General features: G+C 35.8%; 1 protein-coding gene across 1 annotated transcript in view; it reads right to left on the bottom strand.

The window, feature by feature from the left end:
- Positions 1-22,273, bottom strand: part of LOC311123867 (uncharacterized protein) — a gene marked incomplete at both ends in the record, with an annotated part of 62,672 nt that overhangs the window by 31,866 nt on the left and 8,533 nt on the right. The window contains 8 exons of the mRNA XM_084198088.1: positions 15,972-16,061; positions 17,785-17,892; positions 18,032-18,139; positions 19,273-19,326; positions 19,472-19,516; positions 20,111-20,164; positions 20,258-20,302; positions 21,810-21,863. Coding sequence (XP_084054214.1) covers positions 15,972-16,061; positions 17,785-17,892; positions 18,032-18,139; positions 19,273-19,326; positions 19,472-19,516; positions 20,111-20,164; positions 20,258-20,302; positions 21,810-21,863 — 558 coding nt within the window. The remainder of the gene's footprint in view (positions 1-15,971; positions 16,062-17,784; positions 17,893-18,031; positions 18,140-19,272; positions 19,327-19,471; positions 19,517-20,110; positions 20,165-20,257; positions 20,303-21,809; positions 21,864-22,273) is intronic.

Consider the following 22,273-nt stretch of genomic DNA (forward strand, 5'->3'; position numbering starts at 1 on the left):
CTCTATATACTGTATATGTGTTGATAATGGTCTCTATATACTGTATATGTGTTGATAACAGTCTCTATATACTGTATATGTGTTGATAATGGTCTCTATATACTGTATATGTGTTGATAACAGTCTCTATATACTGTATATGTGTTGATAACAGTCTCTATATACTGTATATGTGTTGATAATGGTCTCTATATACTGTATATGTGTTGATAACGGTCTCTATATACTGTATATGTGTTGATAACAGTCTCTATATACTGTATATGTGTTGATAATGGTCTCTATATACTGTATATGTGTTGATAACAGTCTCTATATACTGTATATGTGTTGATAATGGTCTCTATATACTGTATATGTGTTGATAACAGTCTCTATATACTGTATATGTGTTGATAACAGTCTCTATATACTGTATATGTGTTGATAATGGTCTCTATATACTGTATATGTGTTGATAACGGTCTCTATATACTGTATATGTGTTGATAACAGTCTCTATATACTGTATATGTGTTGATAACGGTCTATACTGTATATGTGTTGATAACGGTCTCTATATACTGTATATGTGTTGATAACGGTCTCTATATACTGTATATGTGTTGATAACAGTCTCTATATACTGTATATGTGTTGATAACAGTCTCTATATACTGTATATGTGTTGATAACAGTCTCTATATACTGTATATGTGTTGATAACAGTCTCTATATACTGTATATGTGTTGATAACGGTCTCTATATACTGTATATGTGTTGATAACAGTCTATATATACTGTATATGTGTTGATAACGGTCTATACTGTATATGTGTTGATAACGGTCTCTATATACTGTATATGTGTTGATAACAGTCTCTATATACTGTATATGTGTTGATAACGGTCTCTATATACTGTATATGTGTTGATAATGGTCTCTATATACTGTATATGTGTTGATAACGGTCTCTATATACTGTATATGTGTTGATAATGGTCTCTATATACTGTATATGTGTTGATAACGGTCTCTATATACTGTATATGTGTTGATAACGGTCTCTATATACTGTATATGTGTTGATAACGGTCTCTATATACTGCACATGTGTTGATAACGGTCTCTATATACTGTATATGTGTTGATAACGGTCTCTATATACTGTATATGTGTTGATAACGGTCTCTATATACTATATATGTGTTGATAACAGTCTCTATATACTGTATATGTGTTGATAACGGTCTCTATACACTGTATATGTGTTGATAACGGTCTCTATATACTGTATATGTGTTGATAACAGTCTCTATATACTGTATATGTGTTGATAATGGTCTCTATATACTGTATATGTGTTGATAACGGTCTCTATATACTGTATATGTGTTGATAACAGTCTCTATATACTGTATATGTGTTGATAATGGTCTCTATATACTGTATATGTGTGGATAACAGTCTCTATATACTGTATATGTGTTGATAATGGTCTCTATATACTGTATATGTGTTGATAACAGTCTCTATATACTGTATATGTGTTGATAACAGTCTCTATATACTGTATATGTGTTGATAATGGTCTCTATATACTGTATATGTGTTGATAACGGTCTCTATATACTGTATATGTGTTGATAACAGTCTCTATATACTGTATATGTGTTGATAACGGTCTATACTGTATATGTGTTGATAACGGTCTCTATATACTGTATATGTGTTGATAACGGTCTCTATATACTGTATATGTGTTGATAACAGTCTCTATATACTGTATATGTGTTGATAACAGTCTCTATATACTGTATATGTGTTGATAACAGTCTCTATATACTGTATATGTGTTGATAACAGTCTCTATATACTGTATATGTGTTGATAACGGTCTCTATATACTGTATATGTGTTGATAACAGTCTATATATACTGTATATGTGTTGATAACGGTCTATACTGTATATGTGTTGATAACGGTCTCTATATACTGTATATGTGTTGATAACAGTCTCTATATACTGTATATGTGTTGATAACGGTCTCTATATACTGTATATGTGTTGATAATGGTCTCTATATACTGTATATGTGTTGATAACGGTCTCTATATACTGTATATGTGTTGATAATGGTCTCTATATACTGTATATGTGTTGATAACGGTCTCTATATACTGTATATGTGTTGATAACGGTCTCTATATACTGTATATGTGTTGATAACGGTCTCTATATACTGCACATGTGTTGATAACGGTCTCTATATACTGTATATGTGTTGATAACGGTCTCTATATACTGTATATGTGTTGATAACGGTCTCTATATACTATATATGTGTTGATAACAGTCTCTATATACTGTATATGTGTTGATAACGGTCTCTATACACTGTATATGTGTTGATAACGGTCTCTATATACTGTATATGTGCTGATAGCGGTCTCTATATACTGTATATGTGTTGATAACGGTCTCTATATACTGTATATGTGTTGATAACGGTCTTTATATACTGTATATGTGCTGATAACGGTCTCTATATACTGTATATGTGTTGATAACGGTCTCTATATACTGTATATGTGTTGATAACGGTCTCTATATACTGTATATGTGTTGATAACAGTCTCTATATACTGTATATGTGTTGATAACGGCCTCTATATACTGTATATGTGTTGATAACGGCCTCTATATACTGTATATGTGTTGATAACGGTCTCTATATACTGTATATGTGTTGATAACAGTCTCTATATACTGTATATGTGATGATAACGGTCTCTATATACTGTATATGTGTTGATAACGGTCTCTATATACTGTATACGTGTTGATAACGGCCTCTATATACTGTATATGTGTTGATAACGGTCTCTATATACTGTATATGTGTTGATAACGGTCTCTATATACTGTATATGTGTTGATAACGGTCTCTATATACTGTATATGTGTTGATAACGGTCTCTATATACTGTATATGTGTTGATAACGGTCTCTATATACTGTATATGTGATGATAACGGTCTCTATATACTGTATATGTGTTGATAACGGTCTCTATATACTGTATATGTGTTGATAACGGCCTCCATATACTGTATATGTGTTGATAACGGCCTCTATATACTGTATATGTGTTGATAACGGTCTCTATATACTGTATATGTGTTGATAACGGCCTCTATATACTGTATATGTGTTGATAACGGCCTCTATATACTGTATATGTGTTGATAACGGTCTATACTGTATATGTGTTGATAACGGTCTCTATATACTGTATATGTGTTGATAACAGTCTCTATATACTGTATATGTGTTGATAACGGTCTCTATATACTGTATATGTGTTGATAACGGCCTCTATATACTGTATATGTGTTGATAACAGTCTCTATATACTGTATATGTGTTGATAACGGCCTCTATATACTGTATATGTGTTGATAACAGTCTCTATATACTGTATATGTGTTGATAACGGTCTCTATATACTGTATATGTGTTGATAACAGTCTCTATATACTGTATATGTGTTGATAACGGTCTCTATATACTGTATATGTGTTGATAACGGTCTCTATATACTGTATATGTGTTGATAACAGTCTCTATATACTGTATATGTGTTGATAACAGTCTCTATATACTGTATATGTGTTGATAACGGTCTCTATATACTGTATATGTGTTGATAATGGTCTCTATATACTGTATATGTGTTGATAACGGTCTCTATATACTGTATATGTGTTGATAACGGTCTCTATATACTGTATATGTGTTGATAACGGTCTCTATATACTGCACATGTGTTGATAACGGTCTCTATATACTGTATATGTGTTGATAACGGTCTCTATATACTGTATATGTGTTGATAACGGTCTCTATATACTATATATGTGTTGATAACAGTCTCTATATACTGTATATGTGTTGATAACGGTCTCTATACACTGTATATGTGTTGATAACGGTCTCTATATACTGTATATGTGCTGATAGCGGTCTCTATATACTGTATATGTGTTGATAACGGTCTCTATATACTGTATATGTGTTGATAACGGTCTTTATATACTGTATATGTGCTGATAACGGTCTCTATATACTGTATATGTGTTGATAACGGTCTCTATATACTGTATATGTGTTGATAACGGTCTCTATATACTGTATATGTGTTGATAACAGTCTCTATATACTGTATATGTGTTGATAACGGCCTCTATATACTGTATATGTGTTGATAACGGCCTCTATATACTGTATATGTGTTGATAACGGTCTCTATATACTGTATATGTGTTGATAACAGTCTCTATATACTGTATATGTGATGATAACGGTCTCTATATACTGTATATGTGTTGATAACGGTCTCTATATACTGTATATGTGTTGATAACGGCCTCTATATACTGTATATGTGTTGATAACGGTCTCTATATACTGTATATGTGTTGATAACGGTCTCTATATACTGTATATGTGTTGATAACGGTCTCTATATACTGTATATGTGTTGATAACGGTCTCTATATACTGTATATGTGTTGATAACGGTCTCTATATACTGTATATGTGATGATAACGGTCTCTATATACTGTATATGTGTTGATAACGGTCTCTATATACTGTATATGTGTTGATAACGGCCTCCATATACTGTATATGTGTTGATAACGGCCTCTATATACTGTATATGTGTTGATAACGGTCTCTATATACTGTATATGTGTTGATAACGGCCTCTATATACTGTATATGTGTTGATAACGGCCTCTATATACTGTATATGTGTTGATAACGGTCTATACTGTATATGTGTTGATAACGGTCTCTATATACTGTATATGTGTTGATAACAGTCTCTATATACTGTATATGTGTTGATAACGGTCTCTATATACTGTATATGTGTTGATAACGGCCTCTATATACTGTATATGTGTTGATAACAGTCTCTATATACTGTATATGTGTTGATAACGGCCTCTATATACTGTATATGTGTTGATAACAGTCTCTATATACTGTATATGTGTTGATAACGGTCTCTATATACTGTATATGTGTTGATAACAGTCTCTATATACTGTATATGTGTTGATAACGGTCTCTATATACTGTATATGTGTTGATAACGGTCTCTATATACTGTATATGTGTTGATAACAGTCTCTATATACTGTATATGTGTTGATAACAGTCTCTATATACTGTATATGTGTTGATAGCGGTCTCTAAATACTGTATATGTGTTGATAACGGTCTCTATATACTGTATATGTGTTGATGACGGTCTCTATATACTGTATATGTGTTGATAACAGTCTCTATATACTGTATATGTGTTGATAACAGTCTCTATATACTGTATATGTGTTGATAACAGTCTCTATATACTGTATATGTGTTGATAACAGTCTCTATATACTGTATATGTGTTGATAACAGTCTCTATATACTGTATATGTGTTGATAACGGTCTCTATATACTGTATATGTGTTGATAACAGTCTCTATTTACTGTATATGTGTTGATAACGGTCTCTATATACTGTATATGTGTTGATAACGGTCTCTATATACTGTATATGTGTTGATAACGGTCTCTATATAATGTATATGTGTTGATAACGGTCTCTATATACTGTATATGTGTTGATAACGGTCTCTATATACTGTATATGTGTTGATAATGGTCTCTATATACTGTATATGTGTTGATAACGGCCTCTATATACTGTATATGTGTTGATAACGGTCTCTATATACTGTATATGTGTTGATAACGGTCTCTATATACTGTATATGTGTTGATAATGGTCTCTATATACTGTATATGTGTTGATAACGGTCTCTATATACTGTATATGTGCTGATAACAGTCTCTATATACTGTATATGTGTTGATAACGGCCTCTATATACTGTATATGTGTTGATAACGGTCTCTATATACTGTATATGTGTTGATAATGGTCTCTATATACTGTATATGTGTTGATAACAGTCTCTATATACTGTATATGTGTTGATAACGGCCTCTATATACTGTATATGTGTTGATAACGGTCTCTATATACTGTATATGTGTTGATAACGGTCTCTATATACTGTATATGTGTTGATAACAGTCTCTATATACTGTATATGTGCTGATAGCGGTCTCTATATACTGTATATGTGATGATAACGGTCTCTATATACTGTATATGTGTTGATAACGGTCTCTATATACTGTATATGTGTTGATAACGGCCTCTATATACTGTATATGTGTTGATAATGGTCTCTATATACTGTATATGTGCTGATAGCGGTCTCTATATACTGTATATGTGTTGATAACAGTCTCTATATACTGTATATGTGTTGATAACGGTCTCTATATACTGTATATGTGTTGATAACGGTCTCTATATACTGTATATGTGTTGATAGCGGTCTCTATATACTGTATATGTGCTGATAGCGGTCTCTATATACTGTATATGTGTTGATAACAGTCTCTATATACTGTATATGTGTTGATAACGGTCTCTATATACTGTATATGTGTTGATAACAGTCTCTATATACTGTATATGTGTTGATAACAGTCTCTATATACTGTATATGTGTTGATAACGGTCTCTATATACTGTATATGTGTTGATAACGGTCTCTATATACTGTATATGTGTTGATAACAGTCTCTATATACTGTATATGTGTTGATAATGGTCTCTATATACTGTATATGTGTTGATAACGGTCTCTATATACTGTATATGTGTTGATAACGGTCTCTATATACTGTATATGTGTTGATAATGGTCTCTATATAATGTATATGTGCTGATAGCGGTCTCTATATACTGTATATGTGTTGATAACGGTCTATACTGTATATGTGTTGATAGCGGTCTCTATATACTGTATATGTGTTGATAACGGTCTCTATATACTGTATATGTGTTGATAACGGCCTCTATATACTGTATATGTGTTGATAGCGGTCTCTATATACTGTATATGTGTTGATAACGGTCTCTATATACTGTATATGTGTTGATAACGGTCTCTATATACTGTATATGTGTTGATAACAGTCTCTATATACTGTATATGTGTTGATAACAGTCTCTATATACTGTATATGTGTTGATAACGGTCTTTATATACTGTATATGTGTTGATAACAGTCTCTATATACTGTATATGTGTTGATAATGGTCTCTATATAATGTATATGTGCTGATAGCGGTCTCTATATACTGTATATGTGATGATAACGGTCTCTATATACTGTATATGTGTTGATAACAGTCTCTATATAATGTATATGTGCTGATAGCGGTCTCTATATACTGTATATGTGATGATAACGGTCTCTATATACTGTATATGTGTTGATAACAGTCTCTATATAATGTATATGTGTTGATAACGGTCTCTATATACTGTATATGTGATGATAACGGTCTCTATATACTGTATATGTGTTGATAACGGTCTCTATATACTGTATATGTGTTGATAACGGTCTCTATATACTGTATATGTGTTGATAACAGTCTCTATATACTGTATATGTGTTGATAACAGTCTCTATATACTGTATATGTGTTGATAACAGTCTCTATATACTGTATATGTGTTGATAACAGTCTCTATATACTGTATATGTGTTGATAATGGTCTCTATATACTGTATATGTGTTGATAACAGTCTCTATATACTGTATATGTGTTGATAACGGTCTCTATATACTGTATATGTGTTGATAACGGTCTCTATATACTGTATATGTGTTGATAACAGTCTCTATATACTGTATATGTGTTGATAACGGTCTCTATATACTGTATATGTGTTGATAACGGTCTTTATATACTGTATATGTGTTGATAACAGTCTCTATATACTGTATATGTGTTGATAACAGTCTTTATATACTGTATATGTGCTGATAGCGGTCTCTATATACTGTATATGTGTTGATAACGGTCTCTATATACTGTATATGTGTTGATAATGGTCTCTATATACTGTATATGTGTTGATAACAGTCTCTATATACTGTATATGTGTTGATAACAGTCTCTATATACTGTATATGTGTTGATAATGGTCTCTATATACTGTATATGTGTTGATAACAGTCTCTATATACTGTATATGTGTTGATAACGGTCTCTATATACTGTATATGTGTTGATAACGGTCTCTATATACTGTATATGTGTTGATAACGGTCTCTATATACTGTATATGTGTTGATAATGGTCTCTATATACTGTATATGTGCTGATAACGGTCTCTATATACTGTATATGTGTTGATAATGGTCTCTATATACTGTATATGTGTTGATAACAGTCTCTATATACTGTATATGTGTTGATAATGGTCTCTATATACTGTATATGTGTTGATAACAGTCTCTATATACTGTATATGTGTTGATAACAGTCTCTATATACTGTATATGTGTTGATAATGGTCTCTATATACTGTATATGTGTTGATAACGGTCTCTATATACTGTATATGTGTTGATAACAGTCTCTATATACTGTATATGTGTTGATAATGGTCTCTATATACTGTATATGTGTTGATAACAGTCTCTATATACTGTATATGTGTTGATAATGGTCTCTATATACTGTATATGTGTTGATAACAGTCTCTATATACTGTATATGTGTTGATAACAGTCTCTATATACTGTATATGTGTTGATAATGGTCTCTATATACTGTATATGTGTTGATAACGGTCTCTATATACTGTATATGTGTTGATAACAGTCTCTATATACTGTATATGTGTTGATAACGGTCTATACTGTATATGTGTTGATAACGGTCTCTATATACTGTATATGTGTTGATAACGGTCTCTATATACTGTATATGTGTTGATAACAGTCTCTATATACTGTATATGTGTTGATAACAGTCTCTATATACTGTATATGTGTTGATAACAGTCTCTATATACTGTATATGTGTTGATAACAGTCTCTATATACTGTATATGTGTTGATAACGGTCTCTATATACTGTATATGTGTTGATAACAGTCTATATATACTGTATATGTGTTGATAACGGTCTATACTGTATATGTGTTGATAACGGTCTCTATATACTGTATATGTGTTGATAACAGTCTCTATATACTGTATATGTGTTGATAACGGTCTCTATATACTGTATATGTGTTGATAATGGTCTCTATATACTGTATATGTGTTGATAACGGTCTCTATATACTGTATATGTGTTGATAATGGTCTCTATATACTGTATATGTGTTGATAACGGTCTCTATATACTGTATATGTGTTGATAACGGTCTCTATATACTGTATATGTGTTGATAACGGTCTCTATATACTGCACATGTGTTGATAACGGTCTCTATATACTGTATATGTGTTGATAACGGTCTCTATATACTGTATATGTGTTGATAACGGTCTCTATATACTATATATGTGTTGATAACAGTCTCTATATACTGTATATGTGTTGATAACGGTCTCTATACACTGTATATGTGTTGATAACGGTCTCTATATACTGTATATGTGTTGATAACAGTCTCTATATACTGTATATGTGTTGATAATGGTCTCTATATACTGTATATGTGTTGATAACGGTCTCTATATACTGTATATGTGTTGATAACAGTCTCTATATACTGTATATGTGTTGATAATGGTCTCTATATACTGTATATGTGTGGATAACAGTCTCTATATACTGTATATGTGTTGATAATGGTCTCTATATACTGTATATGTGTTGATAACAGTCTCTATATACTGTATATGTGTTGATAACAGTCTCTATATACTGTATATGTGTTGATAATGGTCTCTATATACTGTATATGTGTTGATAACGGTCTCTATATACTGTATATGTGTTGATAACAGTCTCTATATACTGTATATGTGTTGATAACGGTCTATACTGTATATGTGTTGATAACGGTCTCTATATACTGTATATGTGTTGATAACGGTCTCTATATACTGTATATGTGTTGATAACAGTCTCTATATACTGTATATGTGTTGATAACAGTCTCTATATACTGTATATGTGTTGATAACAGTCTCTATATACTGTATATGTGTTGATAACAGTCTCTATATACTGTATATGTGTTGATAACGGTCTCTATATACTGTATATGTGTTGATAACAGTCTATATATACTGTATATGTGTTGATAACGGTCTATACTGTATATGTGTTGATAACGGTCTCTATATACTGTATATGTGTTGATAACAGTCTCTATATACTGTATATGTGTTGATAACGGTCTCTATATACTGTATATGTGTTGATAATGGTCTCTATATACTGTATATGTGTTGATAACGGTCTCTATATACTGTATATGTGTTGATAATGGTCTCTATATACTGTATATGTGTTGATAACGGTCTCTATATACTGTATATGTGTTGATAACGGTCTCTATATACTGTATATGTGTTGATAACGGTCTCTATATACTGCACATGTGTTGATAACGGTCTCTATATACTGTATATGTGTTGATAACGGTCTCTATATACTGTATATGTGTTGATAACGGTCTCTATATACTATATATGTGTTGATAACAGTCTCTATATACTGTATATGTGTTGATAACGGTCTCTATACACTGTATATGTGTTGATAACGGTCTCTATATACTGTATATGTGCTGATAGCGGTCTCTATATACTGTATATGTGTTGATAACGGTCTCTATATACTGTATATGTGTTGATAACGGTCTTTATATACTGTATATGTGCTGATAACGGTCTCTATATACTGTATATGTGTTGATAACGGTCTCTATATACTGTATATGTGTTGATAACGGTCTCTATATACTGTATATGTGTTGATAACAGTCTCTATATACTGTATATGTGTTGATAACGGCCTCTATATACTGTATATGTGTTGATAACGGCCTCTATATACTGTATATGTGTTGATAACGGTCTCTATATACTGTATATGTGTTGATAACAGTCTCTATATACTGTATATGTGATGATAACGGTCTCTATATACTGTATATGTGTTGATAACGGTCTCTATATACTGTATACGTGTTGATAACGGCCTCTATATACTGTATATGTGTTGATAACGGTCTCTATATACTGTATATGTGTTGATAACGGTCTCTATATACTGTATATGTGTTGATAACGGTCTCTATATACTGTATATGTGTTGATAACGGTCTCTATATACTGTATATGTGTTGATAACGGTCTCTATATACTGTATATGTGATGATAACGGTCTCTATATACTGTATATGTGTTGATAACGGTCTCTATATACTGTATATGTGTTGATAACGGCCTCCATATACTGTATATGTGTTGATAACGGCCTCTATATACTGTATATGTGTTGATAACGGTCTCTATATACTGTATATGTGTTGATAACGGCCTCTATATACTGTATATGTGTTGATAACGGCCTCTATATACTGTATATGTGTTGATAACGGTCTATACTGTATATGTGTTGATAACGGTCTCTATATACTGTATATGTGTTGATAACAGTCTCTATATACTGTATATGTGTTGATAACGGTCTCTATATACTGTATATGTGTTGATAACGGCCTCTATATACTGTATATGTGTTGATAACAGTCTCTATATACTGTATATGTGTTGATAACGGCCTCTATATACTGTATATGTGTTGATAACAGTCTCTATATACTGTATATGTGTTGATAACGGTCTATATATACTGTATATGTGTTGATAACAGTCTCTATATACTGTATATGTGTTGATAACGGTCTCTATATACTGTATATGTGTTGATAACGGTCTCTATATACTGTATATGTGTTGATAACAGTCTCTATATACTGTATATGTGTTGATAACAGTCTCTATATACTGTATATGTGTTGATAACGGTCTCTATATACTGTATATGTGTTGATAATGGTCTCTATATACTGTATATGTGTTGATAACGGTCTCTATATACTGTATATGTGTTGATAACGGTCTCTATATACTGTATATGTGTTGATAACGGTCTCTATATACTGCACATGTGTTGATAACGGTCTCTATATACTGTATATGTGTTGATAACGGTCTCTATATACTGTATATGTGTTGATAACGGTCTCTATATACTATATATGTGTTGATAACAGTCTCTATATACTGTATATGTGTTGATAACGGTCTCTATACACTGTATATGTGTTGATAACGGTCTCTATATACTGTATATGTGCTGATAGCGGTCTCTATATACTGTATATGTGTTGATAACGGTCTCTATATACTGTATATGTGTTGATAACGGTCTTTATATACTGTATATGTGCTGATAACGGTCTCTATATACTGTATATGTGTTGATAACGGTCTCTATATACTGTATATGTGTTGATAACGGTCTCTATATACTGTATATGTGTTGATAACAGTCTCTATATACTGTATATGTGTTGATAACGGCCTCTATATACTGTATATGTGTTGATAACGGCCTCTATATACTGTATATGTGTTGATAACGGTCTCTATATACTGTATATGTGTTGATAACAGTCTCTATATACTGTATATGTGATGATAACGGTCTCTATATACTGTATATGTGTTGATAACGGTCTCTATATACTGTATATGTGTTGATAACGGCCTCTATATACTGTATATGTGTTGATAACGGTCTCTATATACTGTATATGTGTTGATAACGGTCTCTATATACTGTATATGTGTTGATAACGGTCTCTATATACTGTATATGTGTTGATAACGGTCTCTATATACTGTATATGTGTTGATAACGGTCTCTATATACTGTATATGTGATGATAACGGTCTCTATATACTGTATATGTGTTGATAACGGTCTCTATATACTGTATATGTGTTGATAACGGCCTCCATATACTGTATATGTGTTGATAACGGCCTCTATATACTGTATATGTGTTGATAACGGTCTCTATATACTGTATATGTGTTGATAACGGCCTCTATATACTGTATATGTGTTGATAACGGCCTCTATATACTGTATATGTGTTGATAACGGTCTATACTGTATATGTGTTGATAACGGTCTCTATATACTGTATATGTGTTGATAACAGTCTCTATATACTGTATATGTGTTGATAACGGTCTCTATATACTGTATATGTGTTGATAACGGCCTCTATATACTGTATATGTGTTGATAACAGTCTCTATATACTGTATATGTGTTGATAACGGCCTCTATATACTGTATATGTGTTGATAACAGTCTCTATATACTGTATATGTGTTGATAACGGTCTCTATATACTGTATATGTGTTGATAACAGTCTCTATATACTGTATATGTGTTGATAACGGTCTCTATATACTGTATATGTGTTGATAACGGTCTCTATATACTGTATATGTGTTGATAACAGTCTCTATATACTGTATATGTGTTGATAACAGTCTCTATATACTGTATATGTGTTGATAGCGGTCTCTAAATACTGTATATGTGTTGATAACGGTCTCTATATACTGTATATGTGTTGATGACGGTCTCTATATACTGTATATGTGTTGATAACAGTCTCTATATACTGTATATGTGTTGATAACAGTCTCTATATACTGTATATGTGTTGATAACAGTCTCTATATACTGTATATGTGTTGATAACAGTCTCTATATACTGTATATGTGTTGATAACAGTCTCTATATACTGTATATGTGTTGATAACGGTCTCTATATACTGTATATGTGTTGATAACAGTCTCTATTTACTGTATATGTGTTGATAACGGTCTCTATATACTGTATATGTGTTGATAACGGTCTCTATATACTGTATATGTGTTGATAACGGTCTCTATATAATGTATATGTGTTGATAACGGTCTCTATATACTGTATATGTGTTGATAACGGTCTCTATATACTGTATATGTGTTGATAATGGTCTCTATATACTGTATATGTGTTGATAACGGCCTCTATATACTGTATATGTGTTGATAACGGTCTCTATATACTGTATATGTGTTGATAACGGTCTCTATATACTGTATATGTGTTGATAATGGTCTCTATATACTGTATATGTGTTGATAACGGTCTCTATATACTGTATATGTGCTGATAACAGTCTCTATATACTGTATATGTGTTGATAACGGCCTCTATATACTGTATATGTGTTGATAACGGTCTCTATATACTGTATATGTGTTGATAATGGTCTCTATATACTGTATATGTGTTGATAACAGTCTCTATATACTGTATATGTGTTGATAACGGCCTCTATATACTGTATATGTGTTGATAACGGTCTCTATATACTGTATATGTGTTGATAACGGTCTCTATATACTGTATATGTGTTGATAACAGTCTCTATATACTGTATATGTGCTGATAGCGGTCTCTATATACTGTATATGTGATGATAACGGTCTCTATATACTGTATATGTGTTGATAACGGTCTCTATATACTGTATATGTGTTGATAACGGCCTCTATATACTGTATATGTGTTGATAATGGTCTCTATATACTGTATATGTGCTGATAGCGGTCTCTATATACTGTATATGTGTTGATAACAGTCTCTATATACTGTATATGTGTTGATAACGGTCTCTATATACTGTATATGTGTTGATAACGGTCTCTATATACTGTATATGTGTTGATAGCGGTCTCTATATACTGTATATGTGCTGATAGCGGTCTCTATATACTGTATATGTGTTGATAACAGTCTCTATATACTGTATATGTGTTGATAACGGTCTCTATATACTGTATATGTGTTGATAACAGTCTCTATATACTGTATATGTGTTGATAACAGTCTCTATATACTGTATATGTGTTGATAACGGTCTCTATATACTGTATATGTGTTGATAACGGTCTCTATATACTGTATATGTGTTGATAACAGTCTCTATATACTGTATATGTGTTGATAATGGTCTCTATATACTGTATATGTGTTGATAACGGTCTCTATATACTGTATATGTGTTGATAACGGTCTCTATATACTGTATATGTGTTGATAATGGTCTCTATATAATGTATATGTGCTGATAGCGGTCTCTATATACTGTATATGTGTTGATAACGGTCTATACTGTATATGTGTTGATAGCGGTCTCTATATACTGTATATGTGTTGATAACGGTCTCTATATACTGTATATGTGTTGATAACGGCCTCTATATACTGTATATGTGTTGATAGCGGTCTCTATATACTGTATATGTGTTGATAACGGTCTCTATATACTGTATATGTGTTGATAACGGTCTCTATATACTGTATATGTGTTGATAACAGTCTCTATATACTGTATATGTGTTGATAACAGTCTCTATATACTGTATATGTGTTGATAACGGTCTTTATATACTGTATATGTGTTGATAACAGTCTCTATATACTGTATATGTGTTGATAATGGTCTCTATATAATGTATATGTGCTGATAGCGGTCTCTATATACTGTATATGTGATGATAACGGTCTCTATATACTGTATATGTGTTGATAACAGTCTCTATATAATGTATATGTGCTGATAGCGGTCTCTATATACTGTATATGTGATGATAACGGTCTCTATATACTGTATATGTGTTGATAACAGTCTCTATATAATGTATATGTGTTGATAACGGTCTCTATATACTGTATATGTGATGATAACGGTCTCTATATACTGTATATGTGTTGATAACGGTCTCTATATACTGTATATGTGTTGATAACGGTCTCTATATACTGTATATGTGCTGATAGCGGTCTCTATATACTGTATATGTGTTGATAACAGGCGTATGGAGCTGGGTGTATCCATGGAGAGTGTTGTATGGATGGTAGGGGAGCAGTGTCTTACGTTAGCCCCAGGAAGACCTCTCTGTCCTGCGAAGCCCCTGAGCCCGGCTGGGCCAACCTTCCCAGACGTACCCATGGGACCTGGGTCACCCTGGAGGAGAGAGAGGAAGCCAACATGAGACAGGTCATATCATCACAGACATAGCCTGTCAAATGATGTATAATGTCAAGTGCATAATAACCAAAAAGATAATTAGCTCATCAATATTTATTTTTATACTGTATCTGTATTGATATTAGTAATAACGGGCAAATTCTCTCTCTCTCTCTCTCTCTCTCTCTCTCTCTCTCTCTCTCTCTCTCTCTCTCTCTCTGTCTCAATTCAATTTCAATTTCAATATCAATTTAAGGGCTTTATTGGCATGGGAAACGTATGTTAACATTGCCAAAGCAAGTGAAGTAGATGGTAAACAAAAGTGAAATAAACAATAAATATTAACAGTGAACATTACACTCAGAAGTTTCAAAATAATAAAGACATTTCAAATGTCATATTATGTATATATACAGTGTTGTAACAATGTGCAAATAGTTAAAGTACAAATGGGAAAATAAATAAACATAAATATGGGTTGTATTTACAATGGTGTTTGTTCTTCACTGGTTGCCCTTTTCTTGTGGCAACAGGTCACAAATCTTGCAGCTGTGATGGCACACTGTGGTTTTTCACCCAGTAGATAAGGGAGTTTATCAAAATTGGATTTGTTTTCGAATTCTTTGTGGATCGCTGTAATCTGAGGGAAATATGTGTCTCTAATATGGTCATACATTTGGCAGGAGGTTAGGAAGTGCAGCTCAGTTTCCACCTCATTTTGTGGGCAGTGTGCACATAGCCTGTCTTCTCTTGAGAGCCAGGTCTGCCTACGGCAGCCTTTCTCAATAGCAAGGCTATGCTCACTGAGTCTGTACATAGTCAAAGCTTTCCTTAAGTTTCGGTCAGTCACAGTTGTCAGGTATTCTGCCACTGTGTACTCTCTGTTTAGGGCCAAATAGCATTCTAGTTTGCTCTGTTTTTTTGTTTGTTCTTTCCAATGTGTCAAGTAATTCTCTTTTTGTTTTCTCATGATTTGTTTGGGTCTAATTGTGTTGTTGTTGTTGTTGTCCTGGGGCTCTGTGGGGTCTGTTTGTGTTTGTGAACAGAGCCCCAGGACAAGCTTACTTAGGGGACTCTTCTCCAAGTTCATCTCTCTGTAGGTGATGGCTTTGTTATGGAAGGTTTGGGAATCGCTTCCTTTTAAGTGGTTATAGAATTTAACGGCTCTTTTCTGGATTTTGATAATTAGCGGGTATTGGCCTAATTCTGCTCTGCATGCATTATTTGGTGTTTTACGTTGTACACGGAGGATGTTTTTGCAGAATTCTGCATGCAGAGTCTCAATTTGGTGTTTGTCCCATTTTGTGAATTCTTGGTTGGTGAGCGGACCCCAGACCTCAGAACCATAAAGGGCAATGGGTTCTATAACTGATTCAAGTATTTTTAGCCAGATCCTAATTGGTATGTCAAATTTTATGTTCCTTTTGATGGCATAGAAGACCCTTCTTGCCTTGTCTCTCAGATCGTTCACAGCTTTGTGGAAGTTACCTGTGGCGCTGATGTTTAGGCCGAGGTATGTAGAGTTTTTTGTGTGCTCTAGGGCAACGGTGTCTAGATTAGTATTTGTGGTCCTAGCAATCCTTTTTTGGAACACCATTATTTTTGTCTTACTGAGATTTACTGTCTCTCTGTGTCTCTCTGTGTCTCTCTGTGTCTCTCTGTGTCTCTCTCTCTCTCTCTCTCTCTCTCTCTCTCTCTCTCTCTCTCTCTCTCTGCTTACCTTTCCTCCTTCTTTCCCAGCAGCTCCAGGTAAGCCTTGCTCTCCAGGGGGTCCGGGGGAGCCAGGATGTCCTCTCTCTCCGATGCCGCCAGTCTCTCCTGTTGGTCCCTGTCAGACAGACACAACACCAGGTCTACATACTGTACCGCGTTCATGCTTATTAGCTGACAGTAAGGCTCATTTCCCCTAGTGTCCTGATAAACATGTTTTAGTGTGTAGTGTGTGGTGTGTAGTGTGGGGGGCCTACCTGGGGTCCTACCACCCCTCCAGGCCCAGGGGGGCCAGTCTTTCCCTGGAAACCTGTCTCTCCTCTCTGTCCAGGGTGACCAGGCATTCCGTCTTTACCAGGGGGCCCCTGTGGGAGATGAGGTGGACAGGTTAAGTTAATAGGGACCGCATTGCTGAAGTAGAATGATGCTGTAATACATGTACCATCAACTATTTTGAAGGAGAGGGAAGGGTACTAACGTTACGACCCTTAGGTCCTGGGAAGGGTACTAACGTTAGGACCCTTAGGTCCTGGGAAGGGTACTTACGTTAGGGCCCTTAGGTCCTGGGAAGGGTACTAACGTTAGGACCCTTAGGTCCTGGGAAGGGTACTTACGTTAGGACCCTTAGGTCCTGGGAAGGGTACTAACGTTAGGACCCTTAGGTCCTGGGAAGGGTACTAACGTTACGACCCTTAGGTCCTGGGAAGGGTACTTACATTAGGACCCTTAGGTTCTGGGAAGGGTACTAACATTAGGACCCTTAGGTCCTGGGAAGGGTACTTACGTTAGGACCCTTAGGTCCTGGGAAGGGTACTAACGTTAGGACCCTTAGGTCCTGGGAAGGGTACTAACGTTACGACCCTTAGGTCCTGGGAAGGGTACTTACGTTAGGACCCTTAGGTTCTGGGAAGGGTACTAACATTAGGACCCTTAGGTCCTGGGAAGGGTACTAACGTTAGGACCCTTAGGTCCTGGGAAGGGTACTTACGTTAGGACCCTTAGGTCCTGGGAAGGGTACTTACGTTAGGACCCTTAGGTCCTGGGAAGGGTACTAACGTTAGGACCCTTAGGTCCTGGGAAGGGTACTTACGTTAGGACCCTTAGGTCCTGGGAAGGGTACTAACGTTAGGACCCTTAGGTCCTGGGAAGGGTACTAACGTTAGGACCCTTAGGTCCTGGGAAGGGTACTAACGTTAGGACCCTTAGGTCCTGGGAAGGGTACTAACGTTAGGACCCTTAGGTCCTGGGAAGGGTACTTACGTTAGGGCCCTTAGGTCCTGGGAAAGGTACTTACGTTTGGTCCCTTAGGTCCTGGGAAGGGTACTTACGTTAGGACCCTTAGGTCCTGGGAAAGGTACTTACGTTTGGTCCCTTAGGTCCTGGGAAAGGTACTTACGTTAGGACCCTTAGGTCCTGGGAAGGGTACTAACATTAGGACCCTTAGGTCCTGGGAAGGGTACTAACGTTAGGACCCTTAGGTCCTGGGAAGGGTACTTACGTTTGGTCCCTTAGGTCCTGGGAAGCCGACTGGCCCCTGGGGTCCTTGAGGTCCCTGAGATAAAATAAGAACAGATGAACATAAGAAACTAATATCCTTTATCCTCACACCTCTACTCAATGGGCTCCAAACTAAAACAAACTAAAACATCTCCTCAGATTCTTTGCAATAGAACAGAATACATGTATTTAGTACTCACTCTCTCTCCTGGTCCACCAGGAGGTCCGTCGTTGCCTGATGTTCCCTGTGGAGCAGACAAACTGTCAGATATAGGCCGGAGAGGTGGGTGGGAATCTCTGGCGTTGCCCTCGACCGCTTCAGGTCACATCTTTGTGGCAGACGTTTCTCAGTGAACACGGGTGGTTCCGTATCGTCCCCAGCACCTTTTCACTATGGTGTCCCTCAGGAGTCAGTTCTGGGGCCCATCCTTTTCTTGGTGACATCATCCGCAATCATAGCATTCCGTTTCACTGCTATGCGGATGACACCCAGCTCTATGTACTAATCAGACCCAGTGAACAAGCTTGCATAGCTACCCTTCACAAGTGCCTTGCTGACATTAAACGTTGGATGTCTGACAATTTTCCACAGCTCAATGATAAGAAATTAGAGGTTGTTGTATTTGACCCGCACCTTGCTAGAACTCAGATGATAATATTGTATGGTAGGTCTGGGTCAAAACATGTTAAATAGTGCACTTTCAAACATCTGAGCTGCACTTCATTTAGTTTTCTATGTATCATAGAACCAATAGGGCTGAAAGATGTTTCTGGATGGGCCATCGTCCTGGTTAGATGACTCTGATATTCTACATGAGTTAGAGACAGATCTAACTGACCTTAGCACCTGGCTTTCCAGTTGGTCCTCTGGCACCTCTTCCACCACGGGGACCCTAGATACAGAACACAGAGAAGACCATCATCTAGCAACTACAGAGAAAGTGTGTTACTTAGAGAGAATAGACTGTGGTCTGACTGGTTCCTACCGTTGGGCCACGTTGTCCTCTGGGTCCAGATTTACCAGCGATACCCTGAAAAACACACACAACCACACACACGTCTTTATTCATGAGACTGGGGGGGGGGGTTCAAAGCACAAACAAACAATCACATTTTATATACTGTAATAGAAAGCATACAGTTAAGCACACAGTTATATATTGACTGAAAACATGAGCGAACAGTAATTAGAGATGAATCTATGCACACACAGAGTTTAGGCCATTCAAACACTCTATAGCTCCTCAGACAGACTGACTCCTCCACTGCTCTGTGGGGTTTGAGGACGAGGATGAGATGCCACATATTTAAGAGAAATAAATAAGAAAATCAGGGCACGCGGTAAGTAGATAGATACCCACATTACCCAGAGGCACTTACGTTGACAGCCTGACCTGCCTGTCAGCTCTGGCATATTGGCTCCTGAGGTGTCTAGGGGCAGCATCCCAAATGGCACCCTATTTCCTTTAGTGTGCACTAATTTCAACCAGAACCCTGGTCAAAAGTAGTGCGCTACATAGGGAATAGGGTGCCATTTGGGATGCACCATAGGAGTGTCTACTTCTCACTCCTCACTGACTGTCTGTCCGTCTGTCCGTCTGTCCGTCTGTCCGTCTGTCTGTCTGTCTGTCTGTCTGTCTGTCTGTCTGTCTGTCTGTCTGTCTGTTACTTCCCCCAATGCCCCTCTCTCTTCTCCTCTCTTCTCCTCTCTTCCTCCCCTCTCCCTCCTCCTCTCCCCTCCACCCATCCTCTCTTTACTGGACTCCTGCTAGGCAGGGCTAGACTTCGACCCCATGTTCCACTTCCACTCTTATTGAGTTGTACTGACTTGATTCTACTTGTTCTACTTGACTTTAGCAGTAGTTCTTCTTGATTCTACCTGTCCTACTTGACTTTGCCAGTAGTTATTCTTATTTCTACTTGTTCTACTTGACTTTGGCAGTAGTTATTCTTGATTCTACTTGTCCTACTTGACTTTGCCAGTAGTTATTCTTATTTCTACTTGGCCTACTTGACTTTGGCAGTAGTTATTCTTATTTCTACTTGACTTTGGCAGTAGTTCTTCTTGATTCTACTTGTCCTACTTGACTTTGCCAGTAGTTATTCTTATTTCTACTTGTCCTACTTGACTTTGGCAGTAGTTCTTATTGATTATACTTGTCCTACTTGACTTTGGCAGTAGTTCTTCTTGACTCTACTTGTCATACTTTACATTGGCAGTAGTTCTTCTTGATTCTACTTGTCATACTTTACATTGGCAGTAGTTCTTCTTGATTCTACTTGTCCTACTTTACATTGGCAGTAGTTCTTCTTGATTCTACTTGTCCTACTTTACATTGGCAGTAGTTCTTCTTGACTCTACTTGTCCTACTTTACATTGGCAGTAGTTCTTCTTGACTCTACTTGTCCTACTTTACATTGACAGTAGTTGTTCTTGACTCTACTTGGAGGTTAAGGACTGTAGCTCCAGAAGAGTATTTCAGACTGGTGTCATGGAGGGTGAAGAGACATGTGGTGGGATGATCTAAAGGGTCTCACCCTTCCTCCTTTCTCTCCGTTGGATCCGGGGAACCCAGGGAAGCCACTGGAGCCCTGTGAACGGAGACATGGTTAGAGAGCAGAAGAAACAACACAGGGACAGTTAGAGAGAGGGAGGAGAGAGGTGGATAGAGAGAGGTGGATAGAGAGAGGGAGGAGAGAGGTGGATAGAGAGAGGGAGGAGAGAGGTGGATAGAGAGAGGGAGGAGAGAGGTGGATAGAGAGAGGTGGATAGAGAGAGGGAGGAGAGAGGTGGATAGAGAGAGGGAGGAGAGAGGTGGATAGAGAGAGGGAAGAGAGAGGTGGATAGAGAGGTGGATAGAGAGAGGGAGGAGAGAGGTGGATAGAGAGAGGTGGATAGAGAGAGGTGGATAGAGATAAGTGGATAGAGAGAAGTGGATGGAGAGAGGTGGAAAGAGAGAGGTGGATAGAGAGAGATGAATAGAGAGAGGGAGAAGAGAGGT

This window comes from Coregonus lavaretus (genome assembly GCF_964263955.1).
Source record: "Coregonus lavaretus genome assembly, contig: HAP1_SCAFFOLD_3412, whole genome shotgun sequence".
Taxonomy (NCBI): domain Eukaryota; kingdom Metazoa; phylum Chordata; class Actinopteri; order Salmoniformes; family Salmonidae; genus Coregonus; species Coregonus lavaretus.